Here is a 12,388-nt window from a genome sequence, read left to right on the forward strand (position 1 = left end):
ACTAATCTAAAAGAAAGAGAACTTTCCTATAGTGATACTACTAGCTTTATGATAGTTTGTAAATTCAATAAACACAGACTCTTAAAATACTTCTACTAATCTTTTAAATATGCAGTAGTTCTGTTTTGTCTTCTCGCCCAGTTACCTACCCAGTCTCAAGCTGACTCACAAATGCCTAGAAATAAAAACTCTTATCACAAAACAAATGTCTAACTAAAATCTAAAAAAAGAGAAAATAAGGAAAACAATTTATACTTATATTCTTCAAGCAGTAACTGAACAAGACTAACTCTTCTTAAAGACTTTGGTAAAATATTCCTAAAGCAGTTCAAAGACTGCTACATATTTTATAAATGAAACAAAATTATCAAGCAATAAAAATAGTCTTCTCTGGTGCAAAAGATAAAATTTGAGAGTAAATCTCATCCATTTGATTAGGAAAATTCAGAAAATTAAAGTATTGTTTTTTCCTGCAGAGGTCACCCTATGAAACAGTGACTTGAAGCGATGTCCAAGATTAGCATGACCATGATTAACCTTACTAAATCTCACACCTTCTAACTAGGCAAGTGTCACCTGAATCACAATAAAACCTGTGCCTGGTGACTCTCATGTCCTGGCTGTGTGGTAGAATCCAGAAATAGGTTACTTCAATCGCTAGAGAATCTAGCTAGCCTTTTAACATCCTTAGCATTATTCATGGAGGGACTTTCACGTCCATTCAGGAAGCTGACACCTGGCAGGCAGGAATGGACAAGATGAAATAGCTGGTAGGATCTGGAACTCACCACTTGACTGTAGAGGCATAACAAATACCAGTCTAGACTTCTGAGAAATGTGGGTCCTTAACATCAATGGACTACCTAAATTATTTGAATAAAACTATTTCTGCTGTTTCCAAAATTACCTCTTACTAAATTCCATTTTAACATATGTCCAACCGCTTTTATTAACAAGCAGGTGAAAATTATGACTGTATCGGCTACAGATGTTGATACTCTTAAGAATATATTCAACTGTACCTCATATAAGGCCCTATACTATAGGAGAGAACTCTTAGAAAATTAATCTGAGAAGAAACTTGGGTTTCTCTGAGTAGTATTTTTTTTTTTTTTTAAATAGCTACAGTGAAAATTACTTTGTGTCTTACTTTATCTTATTTTTGGTCTCAGGAATCTCAGATTCAGTTTTGGTGTTTGACCACTGTCAATTTCTTTATCTGACTTTAACATGGTATTTCTATTTCTATTTCCCTTGGTATGAATTCTTTACTTACATAATTATTTTTGTGCTGAAAGACTTGCCATAAGCTGACTCAAATACTTTCTGGAACAAGGCATGGAAGAAATAAATGACTAATAGCGCATTTCATGTAATTATCCTCAGGCCTATTAACAGATTGATTAATATCATTTCAAAAGACACCCAAGAAAAAGAGGTGATCATAAAATATATAGAAAATAACCAGTGATAAGACCCCTTAATTTTCTTCCACCGCCAGTTATGAAAAATAAATAAATATCAAAACAATATGTTAAGGGTTTAAGCAAAAACACTTTCTCAAAAACCAACAAACAAACCAATACTCTAAACTGTGACTTAAACTTAAGACAGCTGACTACTTCATCAGAATTCTTAAGAAAATGATGTAAGAAAAATATCTCCTAAGAGATATATGTTCAGCAAGTTAAAGGAGTAAAGATAACAAGTCATAAGAAAAGTAAAACTATAATTGTATATTCTGACTATATGAAATAATTCTGGAAGTAGAGAGAAAAATAACTCTTTAAAAAGAAAGAGGTAAAAAAAAAAAGAGGTAAAAAAAATAATAATAAAAAATAAAAAGAAAGAGGTAAAGTATTAGCCCATTTATAATACATGAATTCAAAAATAACTTTCTAATGAAAACCTCATATCCAAAAATAAAAGTAACACATGACAATAATTTCTTAATTGCCAAAATACTGTAGCCATTTCTGTTCACTTTAATAGTATCTTTCACCAGAGTCACCACACATATTTTAAAAAGCATAAACCCTCTTATTTATCTTAAGACTAATTTTCTGTAAGAACCTAAAGGACTTTTGTAAGAAAGAGTTAATTAATACTATTTTGAAAGAAAAGATACCTTTTCTTAAGCAAGGATATCGAAATAATTTTATAATCCCATAGTCATCAGCTGTAACTAAAACTTGGCCAATATAATTCCCATCTACTGAGTTTATATCATTGACATCTGAATACTTGGGCCAAATTCCATTTACTTCAAGGCCTGAAACGCATGTCCATGAAGCCCAATGAACACCTTTTATTTCTTCTTTATTTGCCACTTCTTTTCCTCCTAAAAATAAATTAGAGTATTAATTGAAGAAGTTACTTCCTTTAATTTTTACTCAAGCATAAGTTATACTGATAACATGGTAAATTCCAAAATTTAAGTATCTTCCCAACCCAGTTAAAGGAGAATACATGAATAGGTAAGTGACTATAGTAAGGAAGGGAGAAAATTAAGTGCAAGGAGTTGTTAAAAAGCCACTACCAAAATTATACTGATTCTAAGAAATACAGATCTGAGGATGATGTAGCTTAGCAGGGTCACCCATGTGGACAATAAAACTGAACTATATTAAAGTCTTGCTATAGATTAGTCACAATGGGGTAACTTCAAAGGAAAAGTAAAAGTTATAAGAAAGTAGCAAATCATGTAATAAAAGAGAAACTTAAGAAGATACATGGTTGAGAAAAAAAGATAATTGAAATGATCATAGAAGGATGAATGACAAGTAATACATTGACATTAGGCAACATGACTTTAGGATTGGTCAATCTTCGTAACTTACAGATTGTTAACAAAAACTGAGTGATATATTAATATAATTATGTAGCCAGGCTTATTAAATAAAGTACTGCAATATAGTTACTAATTCATTAAGCATCATACTAAAGTACTGAGAGATATTTTGATGATTCTGTCTTTAATTCTTCTCTTTTTAAAGCTTTGATGAAAATTCTGTTTTTCAAAATTAGTTTCTTAGCTACATTATTAATATTTGCAAAGTTTGAGATAACAACAGAAGACAAAACAATTTATAGTCAGACATATATATCCATTATATTTAGTTAATTAGTTGCACCCATTAAAAGTGACATTTTGACTTTCTAATATACACTAGGACTTCACCATATGCTATTCATATGGCATGGAATTCAACATAAAATAGGTCTGTCTTAGATCCTCCAAACAAAGAAGTTTTAATTAAGAAGCAAAGGATTTCAAATGATAAGGGAGACTTGTAGAAAAGATCACAATGCCTCCAATATTAGCTCAGATTTTCTTTGATTTCCTATACTCAAATGTAACTGACACTCTGCCTCCAGCAAAATTCTAAGATATTTTAAAGGAACTAAAAATCTACAAATTATATATAATTTATAGGAAGCTTTACCTGGCATTCTGTAGAAAAGTCTTTTACCATTACCATCATTTGTCTGTAAATATCTACTGTCTGAGGACCAGTCCAGATGAGTGATGAAACTAAGTGATCCAACACACTCTCCAAATTTCTTATACCGCTGAGCAACTCCATAAATATCAACTGAGCTGTCATTGCAACCAACAGCAAGGTAAGTTCCATCTGGTGAATATTTTAACTCATGAATTGCCTCCTTCCGATCTTTAATATGGACAACTTCTGTCATATCTCTATTAAAAAAAAAGAGAGACCATGGGGGAAAAAGTCACTACAGAATTAGTTCAGTTTTCCAATGTGTCTAAAACGACCATATCAAGTATTTATAAACCATAAAATAAATGTAAATAATACAAGCAGTATTAATTCAGGAATAATTTTGCTGAACAGAAATATATAAGGACAATACATGCTAGAAGTAGAGAAAAATGCTAAAGTTCAGTTCCTAAATTACTTAATTTTAAGTAGTTCAGAGATTCATATTAAATTTCCAGAGTAATACTATAAAAGAAATCAAGCCATGGGGTTTTTATGATGAAGCTTCTTATAAGTACTGAGCTCTTTAAAATAAATTTTATAAATTTAAAATTTACAAAATATCAGTTCAGTTCAGTCAGTTCAGTCACTCAGTCGTGTCCAACTCTTTGCGATCCCATGAACCGCAGCACGCCAGGCCTCCCTGTCCATCACCAACTCCCAGAGTCTACCAAACCCATGTCCATTGAGTCGGTGATGCCATCCAACCATCTCATCCTCTGTCGTCCCCTTCTCCTTCTGCCCTCAATCTTTCCCAGCATCAGGGTCTTTTCAAATGAGTCAGCTCTTTGCATCAGGTGACCAAAGTATTGGAGTTTCAGCTTCAACATCAGTCCTTCCAATGAACAGCCAGGACTGATCTCCTTTAGGATGGACTGGTTGGATCTCCTTTCAGTCCAAGGGACTCTCAAGAGTCTTCTCCAACACCACAGTTCAAAAGCATTTATAAAATATAAATTTAAATTTATATTTAAAATTTAATTTATAAAACATAAAATTTATAAATTAAATAATTTACATTAAAATAATTTAATTTTATTCAAATTAAAATTTTAAATGAACCAAATGTACAAAATTACACCCAAGAAATAAAAGAGACATTGATTTGTATTATTTCAGTAATATATTTGAATATATATCTGAATATAGCTACCACATTATTTTTAGTTCAACCTCTCTGATCTCTGAATAAAACAGAATTCTTCTCAATTAGTGATCACTTCAGTCAGCAATGTTAAATGTTTTTTTAATGATGCCTTATAACTGACTTTCCAGAATAATACACGTATTGGTAACAGCCATAAAAACGGATAAACAGTTAAATACTACTGAGTTTGCAAACACATGGAGGTGGTGGAAAGGTACAGAAGAAGGAGGCCACAAGGGAGAAGGGGAAAGAGGAAGCAAGAATCTTATTTCCAACTATTGCCACAGACTTTTTTTCCAAATAAATTTTGTATTACCCATTTGAAATGCTCCCAATAGATAATTTCAAGAAAAGAAGTTTAAATGGCTATTTCCCAATTTTTACAGTTCCCAAATAGGCAATTTAGAGTAATAAAATTCATATTTCTTTCAGAAACACTAAGTATTTAACTTTGTTTTAGACTCATGGGATACGAATGTGAACTCATCTTCTGTGACAGATGGAGATAAAGTAATTATACTTCATAATTAAGAAAATGCAGTGAGTGCTCCAAAGGTTATGTATGAGGTTCTATAAGAAACACTGAAAAAGGGTTAAGACAACAGGCAGGAAGGGAGTAAGGAAGAGTGACACCTATTTGAGCCTAAACCCTGAGGGGCTGGCTAATTATGAGAGAGGAGTGAAGGTTTCCCAGAAAGAGCACACAGCACAGCAATGCCGAGTACACGGCACATGTGAAGAAGCGAGCTTCCCAGGTGCTCCAGTGGCCAAGAAGCCCTGCCAACGCAGGAGCGGTGAGAGATGCAGGTGTGACCCCTGGGCCAGGAAGATCGCCTGCAAGACGGCATGACAACCCACTCCAGTATTCTTGCCTGGAGAATCTCAGGGACAAAGGAGCCAAGGGAAAGTAACTTAGCATAGCACACAGATAATACAGTGTGGAAACAAGGTAAGTGGGAAAAGTAGTGACCTGATGGGGTTAACAGGGAAGGCAATGGCACCCCACTCCAGTACTCTTGCCTGGAAAATCCCATGGACGGAGGAGCCTGGTGGGCTGCAGTCCATGGGGTCACTGAGAGTCGGACACTAGCGACTTCACTTTCACTTTTCACTTTCATGCACTCGAGAAGGAAATGGCAACCCACTGGAGTTGACAGTGGTAAGACAGCAGAAGACAGTGTGTAATGGATCTGATATGTTACCAAGGAACCTGGCGTTTACCCTGGTGTTAATCATATAAAGAAAGAGATTAAAATCATCTCCTTAACTATAAAAGCAAATCAGAACAAAACAAAACAAATGAAGGGGAAAAAAAAAAACTTTTTAAAAAAGGCTTTTCTTGTCAACATCACTCTTGCCTTACACCCTGCAACTTGCAAGGCCCTCTTCCTAAGCATAGACTAATGTATTTTTAGCTACCTGTACCTTTCCCAGTGACTTCTTCCTTTAAGTTCTAATTAAATTCATGCATCTTATCTCCCTTTCTCCATACCCATTCATCCATACATCCAACCAGTTCAGTTCAGTTGTTCAGTCATGTCTGACTCTTTGCAACCCCATGAACTGCAGCACGCCAGGCCTCCCTGTCCATCACCAACTCCTGGAGTTTACTCAAACTCATGTCCACTAAGTCGGTGATGCCATCCAACTCTCTCATCCTCTGTCATCCCCTTCTCCTCCCGCCTTCAATCTTTCCCAGCATCAGGGTCTTTTCAAATGAGTCAGCTCTTTACATCAGGTATTAGAATTTCAGCTTCAGCACCAGTCCTCCCAATGAATATTCAGGACTGATTTCCTTTAGGATGGACTGGTTGGATCTCCTTGCTGTCCAAGGGACTCTCAAGTCTTCTCCAACACCACAGTTCATGGCTCAGCTGGGAAAGAATCTGCCTGCAATGTGGGAGACCTGGGTTTGATCCCTGGGTTATTAGGAAGATCCCCTGGAGGAGGGAAAGGCTACCCACTCCAGTATTCTGGCCTGGAGAATTCCATGGACTGTATAGACCACAGGGTCACAAAGAGTTGGACACGACTGAGTGACTTTCACTTTCCATTCACCCATCCATCCATTAATCCAAATCTGTATGGAGTAAGATTTTTAAGAAAACATCTAAAGCACAATTTCATAGTTTCTATTTTTTACATATTATTTATTAAAGATAAAATCATTCCAGTATCAACCACAAACATTAGTTAAATTGTCCATGGAACGTTCTCCAGAGTTATTTTGTCTTTTTTTAAAAGCTTTTTTTGTTCGAGAGATTTAACTTTGCCCAGTTAACGAGAGAAATAAGTGTGGATATCTCAGGTTGTCTCTTGCTTTCTACCACTAGGCCCCTGCACACCAACCAACACTCAAGCATGTACACACACACACACACACAAAACCAATAGTGATGAAAGAGAGATTCTGATTGGTTTTACAGTATGTATTATGTTACCACGCTAAGTCACTTCAGTCATGTCTGACTCTTTGTGACCCATGGACTGGAGCTTGCCAGGCTCCTCTGTCCATGGGATTCTCTACACAAGAATACTGGAGAGGGTAGCCAAGCCGGCTACCCTCTCCAGGAGATCTTACCAACTCAGGGATAGAACCCTCATCTCTTGTGTGTCCCGCATTGGCAGGTGGGCTCTTTACCACTAGTTAACATGATTACATAAATCACAGAGGATGGTGACTGCAGCCACAAAATTAAAAGATGATAGCTCCTTGGAAGAAAGCTATGAAAAACCTTGACAGCATATTAAAAAGCAGAGACATCATTTTGCCAACAAAGGCCCATAAAGTGAAAGCTAAGGTTTCTCCAGTGGTCATGTATAGATGGAAATTAGTATGGAAATTAGACCATAAAGAAGGCTAAGCACCAAAGAAATGATGCTTTCTAACTGTGGTGCTGGAGAAGACTCTTGAGAGACCACTGGACTGCAAGGAGATCAAACCAGTCCATCCTACAGAAAATCAACCCTGAATATTCATTGGAAGGACTGATGCTGAAGCTCTAATATTATGGCCACCTGATGTGAAGAGCTGACTCATTGGAAAAGACCTTGATGCTGGGAAAGACTGAAGACAAAAGGAAAAGGGCAGAAGAGAACGAGATGGTTAGACAGCACCACCAACTCAATGGAGAGGAATCTGAGCAAACACCAGGAGACAGTGGGGGACAGAGGAGCCTGGCACGCTGCGGTCCACGGGGTCACAAAGAGTTGGACACGACTGAGTGACTGAACAGTAACAAACAGCAGGATTAAGACCAATTAGAAACCTCCTATAGACGATGGTTGCTCAGACTTCAGAAAGAAGTGAAACGATTTGAAATATATAATATTAATCCTTGCTGTTATAGTATATAACGTATAGTATATGTTAAAGATATTATAATTCTAATCTTATTCACAAACCGTAGTCAAAATGCTTCTAGGAAACTTAAAAGGTAAGAAAAACCAACACGATACGGTGACTGGATTAGAAGTGACAGTTAGAGAGAAAGGTACCAATGATGATGCCTGGTGTTTGACTTATTCAACAGCAGGGACTACAGAGGCTTTGCTGGAGCAGCCCTGGGGGCCCAGTGGCTGGGACCCGAGTCTCCGTGCCGTGGCCTGGGGCTCCATCCACGGCTGGGGAACGGGAAACGCACAAGCCAGGCGGCACGGCCGAAAGAAAGAGAATATCCTTGAGTTGCTAAGACACTGACCTATTAGAGATAAGAGATTATCCACCTAGTTTCTTCCATACAATAATGAAAGGGCACGTAAGTGTATAAATGAAAAAATAACCATCACTATTTTTAATGTGTAGCAGCTTTTTGATAGAAATTCTTAGGTGTTTTACATGCATTTCAAATTCTTGGTTGTGAAACAATGCCAATGTACTTAATGAAACTAAATTTTATGTATAAAAATGCTTAAAATGCCAAATTTCATATTATGTATATTATATCATAATAAAAAAAAAATTAAGAGAAAAATCTCAGCATATCATTATAGAAAACCACCCCAGAAAGAAGTCATATCTATAGAAGCTCCAAAGTAGAAAAGCTTGATGAATTAATATCTGAGGAAGTGAAAGATATTTTATACATGTTAAAAGAAAGAGACTGAGGTAGAAATGAACAGGCTGGGGAGATAGGTACGATAGGCTTTGTCAAGAAATATAAACTTCACCTTAGGGATAATGCAATGCTTTTTATCATACTTTAGAAAGAGGAGGAATGCAAACAAACATGTTTTAAAAGGCACCACTATAACTGGAGAGTGGAAAAAGAACTTGAGGAAGCAAAACGGGAGATAGGAAGACCAGATGAGACGCTATTTCACCAGTACTCCAGTAAGAAGTTAGGAGATAGCAGAGGGAGGTCTGTACAAGAGCACAGTGGTCAAAAAGAAAGGAAGCAGATTAATTTGAGAGCTACTTAAGGAGGCAGGCTAGTCAGAATTCTGTGATTAACTAGGCATGAGAGACAAAAGAGAGAAATGAATCAATGGTTTCTGGACTGGGCGACTGGGTGGACGGTCCCCCATTCACTCAACTAGATATAAAAATAACATAAATAAATACTTCCTCTCGTGCACACGTGTGGCTCTACAGCAAATTTTTAAAATGAAGGCATAGAAGTCAACTGACTGCACCATACCTACAGATATTCAACACAAGATGCTAGCTGCTTTAACAATGTCTTTAAACTTGCTAATTATCCAAATGAAGGAGGAGATGCAGGCATTTTCCCCAAAGCATAAAGCTGCAAACAGCAACAAAACTACTCACTCATTTTTAACAGTTTCAAGGTCTCCTTCTCCCTATTCCATGGCAGATCATTACTGAAAATCAATACTACCAAGAAATAGAAATCAAGACCCAAACTTGTCTCAAAATTTTATTCGTTAATTTACTAAGCATTCTGAATCTCTAAAACCAAACTTTGAGTTAATTTTCTGACAAAGCCATTTTTATAAACATATTTTTTATATTTAAGGAAACTAATAACTGAAAAAATATATTAATGAGAGAGAGGGAAAAGTGGGTAAACATAAGTATTACAGACTCTATCTCACTTAACAGAAATTTGCTGTTTCTATTTCTACCCTAACACATACCTTACTCTAAGTACAGTGAATGAGCCATCCTTCATTCCAAGGGCAAGATGGATCCCATCTACATTTACAGCTGCAGAACGAATTGGTTCTTCCATATTACACCTTGCTATTAGTGCATGATCAACCAGGCTCCATATTCTGTAACATTTAATCAAAATAAAAGAGTAGTTAGCTAATGTATGCTTTAAAATCCTAGAATATATGAAAAAATGTTGGTTAAAATAATAATTTCATTTTAAGGAAGAAAGATAAATCTAGGTTTTTAACTGTATGCTTTGTGGCAAAGAATTCTTATCTACAAAACCAGAAATACTGTTAATGCTTAAAATGACAAGTGTTAATAGAATCTTTTATTTTTAAGACAATGTAATGACATTAATTTTTTCTAATCATTTATTTTAGATAGATGATTTCTACCCTGATCAGAGGGGAGATACATATATAGTATACTGATGTACGTATACACCATATTTATAGTCTTTTAACTTAAGAGTGACACTTCAGATTATGCAAATTCAGCCTTTTCCGGATTCTAATGTTAAAAAACTGTAACAAGTAGTTAAAAATACCCATTGTTTAAAAGTTAAGAATTACACTTCCAAATAACCTGAATGAAGACCAAAATTACCAATGAAAATTAGTAACATTTTGAATTAAATTATGACAAACTTTTACAGGTTATATCTCACTTCTAGTGATTGGTTTGTTCAAGTTATGTTTCTTCTTGACTCAATTATCACAGTTATGCCACCAGAAATTTATCCATTTCTTTTAGGTTGTCCAGTTTGTTGGCATACAACTGTTCATAGTATGCTGTAACAACTTTTTTTTATTTCTGTGGTATCAGGTATTTTTTCCTCTTATTCATTTCTTATTTTGTTTGGTTGCGTCCTCTTTTCTTCTTGGTGAGTCTGACCAGAGGTTTGTCAATTTGTTCATCTTTTCAAAATATCAGCTCTTGGTTTTATTGATCTTTTCTCTTTTAAAAAATATTCTCTATTTTATTTATTTCCTATTTGGTCTTTATTGTTTCCTTCCTTCTGCTCACTTTGGGTTTTGCTTGTTCTTCTGTAATTCTTTTAGGGGGTAGCTTAGGTTGTTTGAAATTTTTCTCGTTTCTTGAGGAAGGCCTCTATCACTATAAATCTCCCTTCCAAAACTGTTTTTGCTGCATCCACAGATTTGTAAAGTTGTATTTTCACCTTTGCATGTGTCTAGCTAACTCTATGATTTCTTCTTTGATGTCATCATCAACCCATCTATTTTTTATTTTTTTTCATTTATTTTTATTAGTTGGAGGCTAATTACTTCACAACATTGCAGTGGGTTTTGTCATACATTGACATGAATCAGCCATGCAGTTACATGTATTCCCCATCCCGATCCCTCCTCCCACCTCCCTCTCCACCCGATTCCTCTGGGTCTTCCCAGTGCACCAGGCCCGAGCACTTGTCTCATGCATCCCACCTGGGCTGGTGATCTGTTTCACTATAGATAATATACATGCTGTTCTCTCGAAACATCCCACCCTCGCCTTTTCCCACAGAGTCCAAAAGTCTGTTCTGTACATCTGTGTCTCTTTTTCTGTTTTGCATATAGGGTTATCGTTACCATCTTTCTAAATTCCATATATATGTGTTAGTATGCTGTAATGTTCTTTATCTTTCTGGCTTGCTTCACTCTGTATAATGGGCTCCAGTTTCATCCATCTCATTAGAACTGATTCAAATGAATTCTTTTTAACGGCTGAGAAATATTCCATGGTGTATATGTACCACAGCTTCCTTATCCATTCGTCTGCTGATAACCCATCTATTTTTTAATAGCATGCTATTTAGTGTCGGGATCTACCAGCCTGGGGCTGCCCTGGTGGCTCAGCTGATAAAGAATCCACCTGCAATGTGGGAGACCTGGGTTCGATTCCTGGGTTGGGAAGATGTCCGGGAGAAGGGAAAGGCTACCCACTCCAGTATTCTGGCCTGAAGAACTCCATGGACTGTAAAGTCCATGGAGTCACAAAGAGTCGGACACAACTGACAGACTTTCACTCACTCACACGATTTAGTCTCTAAGTGGTTGTTCTTTTCCAGTTTTTTGTTCTACGGTTGATTCCCAGTTTTATACTGTTGTGGTCAGAAAAGATGCTTGGAATAATTTCTATTATCTTAAAATTGCTAAGGCTTGTTTTTTGACCTAATATGTGATCCATCCCAGACAATGTTTCAAGCGCAATTAGAAAGAAAGGGTATTCCAGCTTTTTTTTCTGTCATGTAATGTCCTATGGATATCAATTAAGTCCAACTGATCTATTGTGTAATTTATAACTTCTGTTGCCTTATTAGTTTTCTGTCTGGATGATCTGTCCACTGATGTCAGTGGAGTGTTAAAGCCTACTATTTTTGTATTACTGTAAATGTCTCCCTTCATGTCTGTATTTGGTTTATGTATTTAGATGTTCCTATATTGGGTACTAGTGGTAAAGAACCTACCTATCAATGCAGACGACATAAGAGATGTGGGTTCTATTTCTGGGTTGGAAGAAACCCTGAAGGAGGGTATGGCAACCCACTCCAATATTCTTGTGTGGAGAAATCCCATGGACAGAGGAGCCTGGCAGGTTACAATCCATAGGGTC

At 36.2% G+C, this 12,388-nt stretch overlaps 1 protein-coding gene across 9 annotated transcripts in view; it reads right to left on the reverse strand.

The window, feature by feature from the left end:
- The window catches only part of EML5 (EMAP like 5), a 154,527-nt gene that overhangs the window by 88,619 nt on the left and 53,520 nt on the right, over window positions 1–12,388 (reverse strand). For all 9 annotated transcript variants that reach the window (XR_010664010.1, XR_010664011.1, XM_065941690.1 and 6 more), the window contains exons 8-10: window positions 9,754–9,891; window positions 3,447–3,703; window positions 2,129–2,341 (exon numbers count right to left, since the gene is read on the reverse strand). Coding sequence is in view for 7 of the 9 variants with exons in the window: in XM_065941690.1 (XP_065797762.1) it covers window positions 2,129–2,341; window positions 3,447–3,703; window positions 9,754–9,891 (608 nt within the window). In the remaining 2 variants the exon portion in view is untranslated. The remainder of the gene's footprint in view (window positions 1–2,128; window positions 2,342–3,446; window positions 3,704–9,753; window positions 9,892–12,388) is intronic.

This window comes from Muntiacus reevesi, chromosome 7 (assembly GCF_963930625.1).
Source record: "Muntiacus reevesi chromosome 7, mMunRee1.1, whole genome shotgun sequence".
Lineage (NCBI taxonomy): Eukaryota > Metazoa > Chordata > Mammalia > Artiodactyla > Cervidae > Muntiacus > Muntiacus reevesi.